The sequence below is a fragment of the Protobothrops mucrosquamatus genome, unplaced genomic scaffold (genome assembly GCF_001527695.2).
Source record: "Protobothrops mucrosquamatus isolate PMUCROS unplaced genomic scaffold, P.Mucros_1.0 scaffold275, whole genome shotgun sequence".
Classification (NCBI taxonomy): domain Eukaryota; kingdom Metazoa; phylum Chordata; class Lepidosauria; order Squamata; family Viperidae; genus Protobothrops; species Protobothrops mucrosquamatus.
The window spans coordinates 968469-985845 of record NW_015386619.1 but is presented as its reverse complement, the minus strand read 5'-3'; the positions used below and the strand labels follow the sequence as shown (position 1 = coordinate 985845).

The following is a 17377-nucleotide window of genomic DNA, read 5'->3' as shown; positions in this document are numbered from 1 at the left end:
GGAGAGGAAAGAGAGGGAGAGAGGAAAGCATAATCACTATGCTTTAATTATGTTCAATTTGTAAAAATGAAAATACATCCTGCATATTAGATATTTACATTGCGATTCATAAGTAGCAAAATTACAGTTATGAAATAGCAATGAAAATAATTTTATGGTTGGGGGGTCACCACAACATGGTGGCCACGCCCACTTGGTGACCACACCCACTTGGCAGCCACACCCACTTGGCCACGCCCCTGGCACCCGGGGTCACCACAACATGGGGAACTGTATTATGGGGTCACGGCATTAAAAAGGTTGAGAACCACTGATCTAGCACTTCTCCCAGGTACTACATTGGAATTGGAGTTGTGCCCAAGACATATGTATTCAGGATATAAATATTATGGAGACTTGATTGAGTGTAATGTTTTTATTTTTGTATATTTTGTGTGATCACAAGAACCACCTCAGGTTATGTTTTATAAGCTGAGTAACTACTGTAAATAAACATTTGAAAAAATAAATAAAAGTATAAAATAAATGAAATAAATACAGGCTTTGCCTTAATGAATTTATTATAAACGAAGGTTAGAAATTCTATTTGCAGTTTCCAAGATTCTGTATTTATCTCAAAGACTAGCATAAATGGTACTTTATTGAACTCTGCGTAATTTAAAGAAGGGAAACTCTATCACAATGTTAAAAAGAATTATGGGGGAAATTATTCAGCTTCTGAATTGGAAAGTTATTTCAAGGTGAAATGTAATGTAACATTGTGATACATATGTATTTAAGTCTAGCAATAAGTATCTTCCTCCAGTCTTTCGAATATTGATTTTTAACCATGCTTCAAATCATATTAAATGAAAACCTTTATTATGCCCCTTAGGTTAGAGAACACAACAATAAAAATACATAAAACTATAATTAATACAACTAAAAATTATACATAAATGTGCTAAAATTACATAAAATAAATTAATAAAGTAACATTTATGTATCAATATCTAACATTTTTCCTTTGAAATTATTTTTTATTTCTTTAAAGAGAGAATGTAACTTTGGGCTGCATACAACAGATACAACAACAACAACGATGATAGTGGACATTGCAGTATCTGGACAGAACAGAATAGAAGAAAAAAAACTAGATAAAATACAAAGTAGAGTGACTATGGCAAAAGAAAGCAAAGACAGTATCACTAATATTAACTGCCTTGGGTGCAATCCCAAAACATCTGGAGCACTTCTTGAACACCATCAGTATTAATAAAATCACCATCAGTCAACTGCAAAAGGTTACTCAGAACAGGTTACATCTTGCAATAATAACTTTAATACCATCAAACAACAACTATCCCTATCTCAGATCCTCAGATCCTATTGAGAAGAACTCAATAGGTGGATAAAAATGCCAAATCTACTATAAACATTTGACTGATGATGAACCAGAGATATAGGCACAGAATAACAGAGTTGGAAGAGACCTTGGAGGTCTTCTAGTCCAACCCCCTGAATGGACAGGAGACCCTATACCATTCTGGACAAATGGCTGTCCAATCTCTTCTTAAAAGTTTCTAGTGATAGGATGCCACAAGTTCTGAAGACAAGCCACTCCACTGGTTGATTGTTCTCACTTTTAGGAAATTTCTCCTCAGTTTTAGGTTACTTCTCTCTTTGATTAGTTTCCATCCATTGTTTCTTGTCTTACCTTCTAGTGTTTTGGAAAATAGTTTGACCCCCTCATCTTTGTGGCAGCCCAATGTGTAGAGCAGCAATAAATCAAAATAAAACCACAAACAATTGAAATGCCAAATGGCCTAATCATCAAGAGATATCAAGATGAAGCCTACATATTTTCTACTGCCATTCAAGTTTTTTTAGTATGGCACCAATAACATTCTAGACCCTATATATAAAAGAGACAAATTGGTATGTTTGAGAATTTCACATGTAAACATAAAGCTTCTGTCTTTAGACTGGCTCCCTAGAAAGTTGTGACTTTAGCTCCAGTACCTCTATCTAGCACTGCCATCAGATGATAGAAAATTATAGCAATTATACCAAATAGGCATTATTTCCATCTTTTTTCATCATGAGAAATAACAAGCCATTGCCTACCACATAATTAAAGAAATACTCTGTCCACTACAAAATTAAATACAACAGTGAAAAATGATTTGGTATCACAGGTTTGGGCATCACCCAAATGTACTAATAGAAGTCTGAGTATTGACCCTGATTTGATTCAAATTGTCAGTTCTGCACACATGACCAATTCAATCCAATTCAATTAGTTCAAAAGTCATTAAGTTGATTTAAAGATACCCAATTTGATCAAATAATTCAATCCAAATAATCAAGTTAATTCAGTTTGGAGAGTCAATTGAATTATCTTTGAATCAAATTATGATTTAGATTAAATCTTTGCATGGACCTATTTGCTTTGCTTCATTGTCCTAATGCTGTCATGAAAAACTAATGTGGCACATTTAGTACAGAGTAATGGAAAGGAAGAAACAGGTTTTACAGGCAAATGTCAGTGGAAGACAATAAACTAATTAGATTTTCTATTTAAATTATAATAGTTATAATTATTTCTGATGTATCATTTATACAGGTGGGTTAGCACATATTTTATCCTTGATCTGTGTGATATTTTTAATATTCCCAATTTGATATTAAATTTTAGATTTACAAGTGATTTTTTTCTCTTTTTTAAGGTGCCAAAAGACAAATTAATTGTGATAGGATACAAATGAAATAAATAAAGCCTTTTGTCTTTCATGACAGTGTGTACAAATACTGTCATTTGGAAAGCCTACTTTAAATATTTTTGCTGTAGCAGTTTTATTCTTGCATTTGGCAAAGAAAATTCAGCAATACATCCAGGACCATACAAGCATCCTGAATATTCTCCCACAGAAGTATCTGCAGTTGTTATTCTCAGCTGATTTTGAAACTACATTAATTTAAATATTTGCATGGGGGTCCAAGTTGTCCTTGGACTCTGAGTGGGTTATAATATTTAAAAAATGGTTTTCAAAATGAAATCTATTATTTTAATGGAAAAGCATGATTTCATAAGATTAGTCTCCTGTGGGGTTTCCCCCCCCCCTTCATTTCTTCATTCTGTGGCACAGTTTCATCTGGATCATGTTATATACATGAAGTCATCTTAGTGCTTTGTACATAATCAATTTTGGCTGCATATTCATGTTTTCCAAGCAAATAATTTTTGCTTGTTCTTCCTTATATCTAGAAGGAAAGACATCCTGTTACCTGGAAATTAGCTAGTGTACGCTTCTGTGCTACAATATTCTGAAAGTTTTATTGGCAGGAAGATGTTTACCCAAATCAAGACAATGTTACAAATTACTGGGAAAAATCTTGTCATTTGTAGTTCTATTGTAAAGTTCTGCTAAAAGGCCTAACAGGAGGAGGGGAAATGTAGGCAGATGCTGTATATCTAGACTGGCTCAAGTAAGCATTTGTGCAACACATCTTACAAAACACCAACAAAACCCACTTTCTTTCTCAAATCAATTTACAGATGTTAGCTTTGCTTGCAGTCTTTTCTAACAACACCTTTGTACTGACAGACGTTCAGGTTGTCAGTATTAGAAGCAGGGGGCAAGGGAGAATTCAAAAAGCGCGAAGTGTTTTCCCTTAATCATAAACTGGGGTGTTCTGTTTTATCTTCATCCCTTCAATTAACTGCCTGTCAGAAGAAACAAAAACTTCCCATCTGGATTTATCCTGATGCTTTACTGGCCACCAACAGGAATAAACAGGGCTCTACAGCATTCCATGTTCCATTAAGGGATAGACTGGATTTTGTAATAAAAATGTCACAATAACTGAACCAAGCAAAAAGCCAGCACCCTAGAGAGAATTTGTTTAATCATTCTCTACTGCCAGATGTCAAGAATGTTTGTTTCCTAGTTGCCATCAGACTCTTGCTGACATTTGTTCAGACACATGGTGCTCTAAAGATGTCCGTGTATGTGTGTGTTTGTGTGTGTGCATTTTCATGCATGTGTCTGCATATGTAAAAAATTATGGAGAAGGAAGTTCTGGCTTTACCAACTGATATTTGATAAACTGCTGGGTAAAGAGATATTGAAAAAGCAATAAGCTTGACAATTTTGTTAAAGCTTGATAAAAATGCTGCCGGTCTTCCAAACTGCAATGAACAAATCAACACTTCCTTGTTAATCATGTCAGGAGAAATAAGATGTGGCTCTTAGTTTGCCTTAGGTGCTGAAACGATCTTGCTTGTCTTGGTTAGAGAAATTTGAGAATAAACAACTTCATCATACTCAGAAGAGTTGCTTTTTGGAGCCAAGCAAGAGATTCTACCGTAAACCTAACTGTCCCATTAATAACACAGACCTGCCCTGTGTAATATTTGCAAGAAATAAAAGCAAGCTCTGCCTTGCATTTTTACTTATCTGCATCAATTGGTACTGAATGAGCTTGATCCTGCCACCAATATTGCTCAGAGCATTGCTGCTGGTTCTGCCCACTATTTATAGACCATTAGGACCAGTTAACCGAGGGAGAGAGTCAGTTTTTTAGTTCTTAAGATGCAGTTAGACATAACGATCACAGGAAATTCCTCATGCATAAGCAAGCATCATTGTGTGCATCTTAGATGTATCTTATATTGTCTGGTAAGAAATGTGTGGCATTTCATTTATGTATTTATGTTACGGAGCTGTTCAGATCACAGGTGAACAGATTAATGATGTTCTTCTCAGCTACATTATTAAAACTTTCTTCTACTGACATGGAATGAACACATTTTGCAAAAAACTAAAATCAAGAGTATCTGAAACATGATTTCAAGAAATAGTTCAGATATCTGTATTTTTGAAGCAAGAATTTACTGATTGCACTAATAATAAATGCCCTACATAATATTAATATTTATGTGCATTGTTACTTTATATGTCCTCTCTGCTTATGTCTAATACAACAATGTGACATGTTGTTGAAACCCCACATTGACCTTTTCATTATGCTGCACTTCAGCTGACAATCTATTCATTTTCATTCTAAATCTTTTAAAGGAGGACAAGAAGAAACAACAGTTGAATCTTTAAAAGGCCAAATGATCATAATCTAAAAGACAAAGTTCTTTTATTGCAAGTTAATTTTTAAAAAATGAACACAAACCATTTTTAACCAAAAACCCTTTTGTATGCCCTCACTTCCACAACATATAAAATTTTAAGAGCGTAGCTTCCTAACATCATCCCAGTAAGTATTTGCATATGTTAAATTTCCTACTGCTAGGAAGGAACATTTTGTTCTATGTATACATAGAACAAATAGAAATAACTTGGTTATAATGAATTCTGACAAAGCTTCTGAGTTACCCAGTCTTCCAGGGAACTCACAATTTCTATTCTGTTCTGTTTAGTAAAGTCATTATTTGCAGATTCGGTCTGGGTCGGTCATCGGGACCAGAAGTTTAATTTTTCAAGTCATTATTTGCTTGAGTCATCCACCCATCATTTGCACTCCAATTATTTTTACACAGCATGCCCAACCTAAGAGGTGAAATCAGCCAATGGGTAAAAACCACTTTGAAGGGTGCACCGAATAGAAATCAAGTCTTTGCAACTTTGATACAGTTCTTGCTAAACATGTCCTATAGGCCACACATTTCTGCTTCTATTCTGCATTTAACATAACTAATTTTAAAATATCAACATCCTTTGTTATTTCAGTATTCTTAGATCTGAAGGTAAAAATGTCTTAACCAAAATTTGTCAGAACAGAACGTACAATAACTTTTTGCACTACTTGTTTTATATGAAATTGTTTCAATATATGTTTAGAATAAATATCTTCTAAAAGCCAGTATGGAATGAGATATCATGAATCAATTTTCGGTTCAATATTCTTTCAGGCTATCCTACCTCGTGAAGCATTTTGAAAATAAAACGTATTTTAATAAAATGTATCATTTTATAATGACTAAAATTTACAATTCTTTAAAGATATCCAGTTTTTTTAATATACAAAGTAACTATTCTAATGAAAATAGAATGTGAGATCCAAAGCAACAGAAATCATATTTATAACTTTTAACTTATCAAGAATATTTCATCCTAAAAATAATAATGTGGGTATATCAAGAGTCAAGTCAAATGAGAGGAAAAATTGACCTTTATGGGCTGCCATAAAAATGATCAACACCAGTGCTTCAAACCAAAAATTCTTATGTATTATGATACTTTGCCTAGTCACCTCCATGAGAACTTTCACATTCCCTCAAAGTGGATTTTCCAACAGTCTGTCGATATAGAAGTACCGACAGGCAAATTCTCAGAAAGGTTAAAAAAAAAAAAAAATGGGCCAAGTTGTTATTCTGAGTTACTCTGAGTGATAACTTTATTTAAGAACTGAATTGCAAATACCAGGTGGAAAAGACCTCAGTGAGATCACTCATGCAATATATTAGTAGGATGTCAATCTACTTAAAAGAACTCCATGCAGCCACAATTTAATTTGTATGTTCCTAAACTCCCAACTTTCCTTTTTTTTTTTTTTACAAAGTTTCCATTCTATCTGACTATCTAATAAGCACTGATTAAAAAGGAGCATTTGTGTCTGGGGGGGAAGGGGATAGATCAGGCTGTCCCATCAAGTATGTCACTTTGTTCTCATCAAATATATAATTATTTTACATTAAGCATGCAGGCCATGTCCAGGATTTAAAATTCACATCCATAATACATTTTTTAAAACAGATTCACTTACCAATTTCCCTAGAGATTTGAGTGAAAGCTTCTACACCACTTTCCCCATAGTTTCCTTCTGATGCCAGTGTTGACACATAGTTCCATCCAAGTGCTGTCACAATATCAACCATAGCTTGGGCTTGATAGGAGTCTGGTGGGACCACACGAGAGAAAAAATCATACCTGGTGTTATCACTCAGTTCTGGAGCTGTAGATGCATAGCTGATTTGAGGTATCTGCAAAGAACCAGCATGAGAAATATATTTCAAAAACCTCATGGATTACTTGTAAACATAATGATACAAGAAAAGGTCTTTCTAATAAAAGACTTTGTAACAGTGTTGGGTTCTTTTTTTAACATACACTCAAGCAGAGGCTGGATAGGCATCTGTTAAACATGAGGAACTGGATTCCTGCAAGGAACAAAAAATGGGGCTTGGTGACTTAAAAAACTCTTTTGCTATAATTCTGTTTTTTATGAATCATAGAAGCCATGATACTATGAAAAAGTGTTTCTTTCTTAAAAGTTGTAATTTATTTAATTTGTATAGTTGACAATCTCATCAAGTGACTGTGGTGAACAAAATTTACAAAATAAAAACAATTAATATAAATCTTAGAACATTAAACATTTCCTGTATTTCTGCTTTAAAGTGTTCCTAATTAATGTAGTCATTCACTACATTAGCCATCAAAGAGTATTTCCCAAAAAACTTTCTCAGCAGAGTTTAGCTGATGATATTAGGAAGCAATGATAAATTACAAATTTATTCAGTAGGCAATAATTGGAAAAAAATAATTTGTGTAATCTTGATTTCACCTTATCTGCTTCTCATCCTTTTCCTTTCCTTTCCTTTCCTTTCCTTTCCTTTCCTTTCCTTTCCTTTCCTTTCCTTATCCTTCCTTCCTTCCTTCCTTCCTTCCTTCCTTCCTTCCTTCCTTCCTTCCGCTTTATGTAGCTTTATAATTATCTTATTGTCAGAATTTTTAGGCTTTATTCAGAATATATTTCTTGTTTATACAGTCAATGAATCAAATATAAGAACAACCGCTAACAGCACAAACTGCCAGAGCAAGTAACTAGTTAGCAGGCAATAAATTTGCATGTATAAAAGATAGAAAATATGCATTTCAATACTAACCAATTAGAACATCATCACTCTAGGGAATCATAAGGAATGGTTTTTCAGATTGGACAAGGCAATACGCATATTTTACATGGGTAAATACACACTAACTATCAATATTATTATTTCTTAAAGGCCATCAAGCTTTGTTCTTTGCAACAAGTGGTAATTAAAATACAATGTTTTATTAATTTCCAATTTATTCTGATAGAGGAAGAATTGACAAAGAGATTCTTCTACTTATCTTTCATGTTTAAGATATCTATGAAAATCTGGATTACAAATAAAGAGCTGCCACATACAAGCCAAGGAATTTGGTCAAATACATGTTACAGAAAAAGCTATTAAAAGACAGTAAGATTTTTATCAAAATTCATGAGGATATTTTTTTGGCAGACAAACAGATACAATTTACATATCTCATTATCTAAATGTCAAGAATTTAGATAGTAACCCATCTCACGTTTGTAAGAACTTTTTTTTTTAATGTATGGAATATAACACTCTAAACAGAACAGGTGCTGTTGTCTATCAATCCAATAATAAACATATGCATAAAATATACACTTAATTCAACATACATGTACATAGTAGATTTTAATGCGGTGCTAAAGTATATACTGATACTAAATGTATTCTATTATCATCTTATTAATTATTCATTTGTAAAAGTCGAAATGCCTTCAGTAATACTATGCAGAACTACATTATAGGATACAAGCAGCACATTTCTCAAAAGTTGCCAACCAGAATTTAACTCTTTTTTCTTCTTTGCAGGTCAGGATATTTTGCACCCTGAGCTGGAAGAGGAAAGTTATTTTGGCATATAAGACTAACTTCCTCAGAAAAAGCACTCCAAAGGAAAATACAATAATAACAAATCAAACAATCTGTTGCCCTTTCATGACACCAAAATCTGTTTGTTGAAGTAGCTTGTTTCTTGCCTAATGGTGGGCCAACTTTGTCTGTTCCTGCAGCATTTTCATTCCATTTAATAGCAATGAAATTCTATCAACTATATTTCAGTCAAGCACAAACCAGTTTAGATCAAGGTGACAAAAATCTATTTGAAGATTTATGGTACAATAGGCCTATAGCAGCATTTTGATACACTATTTTCCTCTTGTCAGAAACTTGTAATAATTTACCATAGATCTCGTTAGGAATGTTTCTTGCTAATTTTTTTCCTTCCTTTGATGTGAGGTATCACTTTAAAAGTCCTTAAAGACTTAATCTTTCATGATTTCAAACATGTATAATAATTTCCAGAGAGAGTTGGACAATTTTTTCCCCATAGTAAGACAAAGTCAAAGCATTTGAGACTGGAGGCAGAAAAGACTTTTTCACAAAGCAAAGTTAAAAAAAAGTATCCAACTTATAATTACTAGGGTTTCAAGAAGTTTAAGTAACAATGGTATTTTAAAGTCTCAGTGCTGCGAAAGGGGATCACCTATCAAGTTCAGGTCATATTCTCATTCAGGTTATAAACTGAAATGAAGAATTATCCTGTGAAACAAAATGTGACAAGGTATGTTCTTAAAAATGTGACAAGGTATGTTCTTTTCTTGCATTTACTCAACACATAGCTGAACATAATTTTCCACAAAGTAGAACAGTACATAGAAGTTTATATCAATAATATAAGGTAGATAGATCAAAATTTCAGTTATCAATATTCCTAAACAGTACGACCATCTATGATATAAAATGTTGTACCTCATACTTATTTCCTCATCAGATAGCCTTTAAAAGGATTAGCAATAAAAAATACTCCAAACTTTTAATATTTTATTTTTTATTTGGAAGATGAAATCATAAAGCTATTAAAATACTACAAAAGAAATGAGCATTATATTTCTAATCCTTTAACGTTCAGTTGATAGTAAATATTCAACAACCAGAAATTTCATCTCATAAAACTTCAAATATTGAGTTTCTGATTGTTAGTAAATATTAAAATTAGAAGAAACATAAACTGCTTGAAGAGTCCTCACTACCAGTTTAAATGAAGACATGATTATTATGAAATGTTGCATTATTACCATTATTACTACTTTGGGCTCAGATTATTATTTTTTGTATGTATTTCCTATTCTCCATTTTGTTTACAACTGGGGTGTAGGTTACAGAAGAGATTATGACTACCATTTCCTTAGCTGAACAGATTATTACAGGTAGCTTAAGAAACATGGTATTACAGGTAGCTTTCTGAACATGGAGGGTAATATTACTAGGTAAAAGAATGAATTTGCTATTTTAATTTATTTAAAAATACCTTGTTTGATGGCTTTCCATATTCCCAATACGAAAGTTTGTTTTAACATCCAAAATAAGGTTCATACAAAGAAAAAGGCTTCATTGTAAATGTTGGTCAAGGTACAAGCAAAAATATGATTACATTTATTTCAAAATATTTGGGGTCACGCAATCCCAAAAGACACAGGGTGGGTTATGGAAATAAGAACAGATGGGAGCAAATTGCAATTGGCATTCTTTTTTAAATAAACCTTATTTATTTGAATAAATGTATATGTCATGAATTCATTTCCAAACAGAAATATAGAAAGAAATGAAACAGAAAAAAGCCATTCAAAACGCAGTAGAGAAAAATGTGAAAAATGTGAAAGTTTTACACTCTTTTGTAGATGATGATGATGATGATGATGATGATGATGATGATGATGATGATGATGATGATGATGATATCATTCAATCAATCATGTCCAGTTCACAGAAACTCTATGGATCAATTCTCAACACACTGTCCTATTTTTTTATGGCTTCTTTCAGGCTTCTTTCATGTCTTTTCTGTGTCAGCTTTGATGGTTTCTAATCACCATGTTTTCTGGCAGACTCATTTCCTTTTACCACTGACCATTACAAGAACAACTGGAACAAGTCAATTTTGTTCCTATCTAGTTTTACATGGTCCAGCTTTTGAAACCAAAGTACCTACGGGAAACATGATAGTATGCATTTACTGGCCAGGCTGGGGTCTTTGCTTTTCATGCTGTGCAAACCAGAGCAATTCAATGCTTTATTTCTATACTGTATTTAGTGCTTTGATCAATCTATGATCCTATGAAAGTGAATTCTTGCATGCACTCAATCTCTTCATCACCAGTTGTTATTTTGATACTTTCATTCTTGGCAGTGGTCATGAGCTTAGTCTTTTTGATGTTCAAGAATAGGTCAAATTTCTCACTTTCTTCTTTAATCCTTTGATCAGATCTTTCAGGCCTTCTTTGGTTTCTGAAAGGACAGTTGTGTCATCAGCATATCAAAGATTTTTGTTGTTCCTTCCTTTTTTGTATTTTTTTTTGTATGTTTTGTATATAGTAGCATTTAAATAAAGTTTAGTTTACACAACCAGCAAGAAATCAGCCAGTTTAGTTTTAATGTTCCAGGCAAACGTATCTTGGGTTTTGGACATAGAAAACTATACATTAAATGTGCCACTGAATTTGTTGTATTATTCTACATTTATCACAAATTATTAACTACTTTACATTCTTAAATATTCATTACTTCCTTTTTTACAAAAACAATTGTTTTTTCATTGGAGTTAAATCAGCTTTGGACCTGGACTCTTGCAGGAGGATAATTACCATCATTTACCATCATTTTTATCTTCAGTATTAGTCCTCTCTGTAAATTGTCATATTTATTTTTCTTTTACAGGATAGAATTTATTTAGTGAGGTGCTGTTAAGTGCACTAGGCAAAGGCATACAACAATCAAAACAGGCATTTCAGCCTTTCATCTTGCTTATATTGTGATTGTAAACTTCAAAGGTCTATATTAGCTGCAACAATTTATACAGGGAATAGAACTGTGCACTCACAGTGCTTCTCAGAATAGTTGTAGCAAGTCTTTTGATGCAGAAAGGCCAACTCAGTGATCATACTCATGCTATGTACAAATGATGTGCACAGAGATGGACAAATCTGCTAGATCTTTCTGTGCTATTCCTACATGCATGTTCATTTCTTTCCCCATCGGTTTCTGAATTTTTAAACCATATATTTTAAATCATGCACATACATTTTCATATACTTGAAAATGATATGCAGTTTTGCATGAACCTTTTATTTTTGTGCATATATTTGTGCTTGAGAGAAGGGTGGGGTGTAATGCCTTGTAAAATTTGGAGAAGTATCAAAGCTCCGAATATTTATGTCCCACTGTACATGTAAATTGTGGAAATGTAATTAGCCAATTAGTATTAGAATTTGACCTACATAATATCCCGAAATGTACTAAAACTAACACCTTAAAAATATCTGTGAATGTAACAAAATGCACTAATATGCTTGGCACTTTTCAGAATTTCCTAACAAAACTAGGCAGCTCTTTATCTCTAGGGAAGTTATAATTCAAGATATGTGCCATCAGCTGCCTTTAGTAAAGTTACAAATGTCTCAATTAGAATCCCAATGAGGGTGCAATTCTCAACATAAAGGGATGGACTCAGTTATGTCCATACACCATACAAACACACATATATACAAAATGTGAATATCAGAAGTTTAAAAGAAAGAACTCACCATAAAACACCTCTGAACAATCCACTTTGTAGTTCTATCACCATCTCCATAACCCACATGAAAACACACATAAAGGTGAAATATAAGCCATGGCTCAAAAAAAGTTGTCCATGGCTTCTCTAGCAACCTATTTGCAACCACAACTGCATTCATTTCTTTCCAAGGTCAAATTTATTATTCATCTCAAAAATACACCTGCTGAAAAAAAATCAAGTGTATATTACGAATATAATAAATTATAATCTATAGTGCAGTGATGGCGAACCTTTTAGACACCGAGTGCCCAAAAACTGCCCCACCCCTCACCGCCCCACCCCCGCTCCATCCCTGCCCCACCCCCACTCACCCGCAGGGCCACCCACCACCTCCACAGCCCACCGCAGATCACCCAGATGGCCCAGCAGTGCCATGGTGGCCATGCCCTCCACCCGTGCCCTGCAGCATCATCTGTTTGTGATGGGGCACAAGGGCGGAGTCTTGTCCCCACTGCCTGGCTGCCATTTCCTTGGCTGTGCTGCTCCACACAGGCCATGCCTGTGGGCAACTCTCCTCCAGGGGGACTGCTGGTGTGGAGGGGGCCGTGGGGGGAGGTGAGGCTGGGGCAATGGCATGTGTGCCCACAGAGAGGGCTCCGAGTGCCGCCTCTGGCACTCGTGCCATAGGTTCACCATCACTGCTATAGTGGATACCTAAGGTTCTTTTGAAAATAATTTTTTTTAAAAAAATTAAAGAATAGAAAGCTCAAAATACAGTTCAGTTTTTTCTTAGTTATTTTTATGCTAGCAAAATGTATAAAATGTGCTTATGTTGTTAAACAAATATGATATTCCTTGTTTTAAATTAATGCCAACAAATGTAATTCTAATCCAGGAATGAAGAGGAACATTTAGTGCCAGATTCATAAATCACACAGCAATGTCATCAGAAAGTAAACCACCCCACAATCTCTGTTAAAACTACAAAAACTCAGCAGATTTAAGTACAAATAGATGCTGCCCTCAGTTCTATTTCTTTGATGGGAAAACTAAGATAAACTTATGATCTAACCTAACTATCAAGGAAAAAAGCTCTAGCCTAAGCTGGGAGGCACAAAAGTTTTTGCAGAACTGTCACCAGGTAGAGATTTAATGTCAGATGGTGGCGGTTTTATATGGATTACAAAACCCTACAGAAATGTTAACTACAAACATTTTTTAAAAAAGGATCCAAGGATAACACATTATATGGCTTAGTATTTGCTCTACCTATATCCGATGTGTAATACAAATGGAAAGATGCATATCATATATTCATTTCAAAGTTCCCCAGCCACAGGAAAAAAAAATCACCACAGAAAGCATTCCTGATTTTAAACTCGAGCTTATCAAACATTCTCCTGAAGCTCCAAAATAACATTTGAAAGCAATCTGAAATGAACATGAAGAAGAGTCTCAGACCCTTACCTTCAGTACTGTGTACAGCAAAGGCTTTCAAGTTCATGCCAAAAGCTTTAAGTAACTGATAAATTCAAGCTTTACAAGAGAGTTTCGTGTTCTTCCTCCCTCCCATCCAGCCCAAGCAGCCTGCTTTGTGCAGGTAATTATGAAAAAAAAGAGTGTCAGAGGAAGAGAAATAATGAGTGCCAGAAAAAGGTGAGGAAAGGATGCAGAAAATGAGACCTGTGTCTTTTAGTTGTAGACACTAGTCCTTCAATCTCATCTACCATTTTTCAGGAAGCCATTCTTAAAAAATAAATTGTCTTTCACTAAAATAACAACGAAAAGGTTGCCCCTTCCAGATGTATTGGCTGATCATATCAAAAAAGATACATGCTGAAAATTATTCTTGTACTTCTTTTCCATCATCAAAGACTGTAGCTCATTGTACTGTTTATCTATTACCTTTGTAACAATGACTTTGCATGGCATGAATATCAAAGTACAATATATCTCTTGCTATCCAGTACTCATCATTTTATAATGTCTAGCGAGTGACATATCTGAGATTGATTGTCACAGGCTACCTCAAGGGAGGCTGAGAAAATGCTACCCAAAGTAAAAGCAGTGATTAGACTGGAAAAGAATCATATTATTGGAGCTTTATCTTATGCATTTCTAAAGAGGTCTTTTCATAGTTATTGATGTAGACATTTATAACAATACTTTCACAATAATAGAGACCCTCAGACAACTGGTATTTTATTTATGTTGTAAGCAGGAATCAAGACCCATCAAAATTGGAAAAAAGTATCACCAGCATCTTTCAGAGAAACTGTATCTCCTACTGATTTCCAGGTTTTGCATCAATGTGTTTTCCAAATGGCCAAGAAATGGAAAACAAATAGAAACATTCTTTAATTTTGTATTTCTGAAGGTCACCATTTAAAAAGTTCACCTGTGTTTTATTGTGGGTTGCCACTGGAGTTTGGGATAAAATATTTTAATTTCACAGCACAAATTTCCCTTTTATTAAACTCAAATAATAATAAAATAAGAATAAGAAACCTACTTTATTTGCACCTTTAACCACTACTCCATTTATTTGCTTGTTATGTTGATATCCAACTACCAAAACAAGGTGCAACCCTACTGTAATAATTTAACAGTTTATAATTGAAATTGTAACTATTTAAATTTGGGATTTGAAAAGATATGAGTGATTCATCATTAAATCTTTATTATAGTCAAAGACCAGCATAAGGAGAGACGGGTACAGTCATTTAAAAAGCATACAAAATACATCAGATTCTAAAAACATAATAATTATAAAAAGCTAAAAAAATATAAAACAGAAGTATACATAAAAATAAGACTCTAAAAAAACCTAAAAATAGGGAGATCAGGTGGGTATAAAGGGAGCATGAAGGTTACTGTGTGGAAAACTATACCTACCAAATGACAGAACACTCTAGAATGGCAAACTAGATGCTCATTAACTCTACTTTATGGCACAAGTCATCATCTGATGAATTTTAAGGGCTGCAGTGCAGAATCTGGCCACATTACATATTGTAGCAAGGTTGCTATCTGAAAGCTGCAGGGACGGGCACTGGAAAAGCACATAATCTGTTGTTTCTGTGTGTCCAGAGTCACAGGAACATTGTCTCTCCAATAGTGAATCTTCCTGTCTTGGCCTTCAAGGACAGCTGATGCGAGAGCATGACATCTGCCAGAGTAACAGCCTCCTAGTGCAGGACTTTTCAACCAGTGGTATGGGTACCACCTGTGGTACATTGGCACCTGGCAGGTGGTACACGACCATCCTAGAAAAGTGGTAGCAGGGGAGGGGAATAAGAGCGCCACCGGGCAGGCTGGCAGGTGTCTTGCTCGGCTGTGCCTTGGGGGGGCACTTTTTTTAGTGCCATTGTAACTTTGAACAGTCACTAAGCAAACTGTTCTAAGTCGAGGACTACCTGTACTTGATCACTTTTTTCCTTTTTTTGGGGGGGGGGTCATCAAGTTTTTGATACCTTGCTAGGGGACTGGTGGTACTTGGATATTGCCATATCTAAAAGTGGTACCATGGGTGAAAAGGTTGAAAAGCCCTGTCCTAGTGTCTAGGTACTTCAACATTAGTTAGATATGCCATAGGAGAGACAAAGTACCTAATGGTGCAAAATTGGAGAAGGGGCTTACCAAACCAAACAGCAAAAAAGTCAAACTTCTTATAATGACACAGATAGTCTGCTGTAACAATCAGCCTTAAAGAAATTGCTCACTCTTGCAATAAAATATCCTTACTTTTGAATTCTTTTTCTTGTATTAAATTAAATAACAATAACAGAGCATACATTGGGTTGAATCAGGGTAAACAAAATAATGCCACATGAAGTTTTCAAATAAAAGGAAGGAGGGAACTAAATTGACATGATGGAGACAACACATACCAGCAATCCATTAAAACAAATTAACTATATGATTTTATTTTATTTTAAATGGACACTGCCATTATGTTGTGGACACCTCACAACATAAACGTATGATAACAAATATATTATCATACATAATACATTCAAAAAACAGGCACCAATAATTCCAATTCAGAGTTCGTGAGATGAGCCAGATTTTTAAAACTTTTCAAAATGCTATCAGATTGGAATCCCCCTGCATTTCTGGCAGAACTTTATTTCAGAGGACAGGCTCCAGGAAATGGATAGCCGTCAAAGGAATTCAGGATGCACCAACCACATTGGATTGAATCAGTCAAGCAGACCCAATTGATGGGCTGTCTGCTAAAACAAAGTAAAGCTATGGTATACATGTGAAAGAAAACCAGTATTTGTGGAGTCTGTCTGGCAAGAATAAAGAACGTTTATTCACAGAGAATATGCATGTGTAACACTTTATCAATTCTAGGCCTTAGAGAACTGATAAACAGTAAAAAAGTTAAACATCCTGCATACTTCAGCTAGAAGTTAGAAATAGGGATGGACTGGAGCAAATAGAATTAGATATAGTAAGGGAAAGAATTATTTGATCCCCTGCTGATTTTGTACGTTTGCCCACTGACAAAGAAATGATCAGTCTATAATTTTAATGGTAGGTTTATTTTAAGAGTGAGAGACAGAATAACAATTTAAAAAATCCAGAAAAATTCATTTCAAAAAAGTTATAAATTGATTTGCATTTTAATGAGTGAAATAAGTATTTGACCCCCTTCGCGAAACATGACTTAGTATTTGGTGGCAAAACCCTTGTTGGTAATCACAGAGGTCAGATGTTTCTTGTAGTTGGCCACCAGGTTTGCACACATCTCAGGAGGGATTTTGTCCCTCTCCTCTTTGCAGATCCTCTCCAAGTTATTAAGATTTCGAGGCTGACATTTGGTAGCTCGAACTTTCAACTCCCTCCACAGATTGTCTATGGGATTAAGTTCTGGAGACTGGCTAGGCCACTCCAGGACCTTAATGTGCTTCTTCTTGAGCCACTCCTTTGTTGCCTTGGCCATGTGTTTTGGGTCATTACCATTCTGGAATATCCATCCA

General features: G+C 34.6%; 1 protein-coding gene across 1 annotated transcript in view; it reads right to left on the bottom strand.

The window, feature by feature from the left end:
- Positions 1–17377, bottom strand: part of LOC107286328 (metabotropic glutamate receptor 8) — a 447549-nt gene that overhangs the window by 352149 nt on the left and 78023 nt on the right. The window contains exon 2 of the mRNA XM_015814679.1: positions 6760–6976. Coding sequence (XP_015670165.1) covers positions 6760–6976 — 217 coding nt within the window. The remainder of the gene's footprint in view (positions 1–6759; positions 6977–17377) is intronic.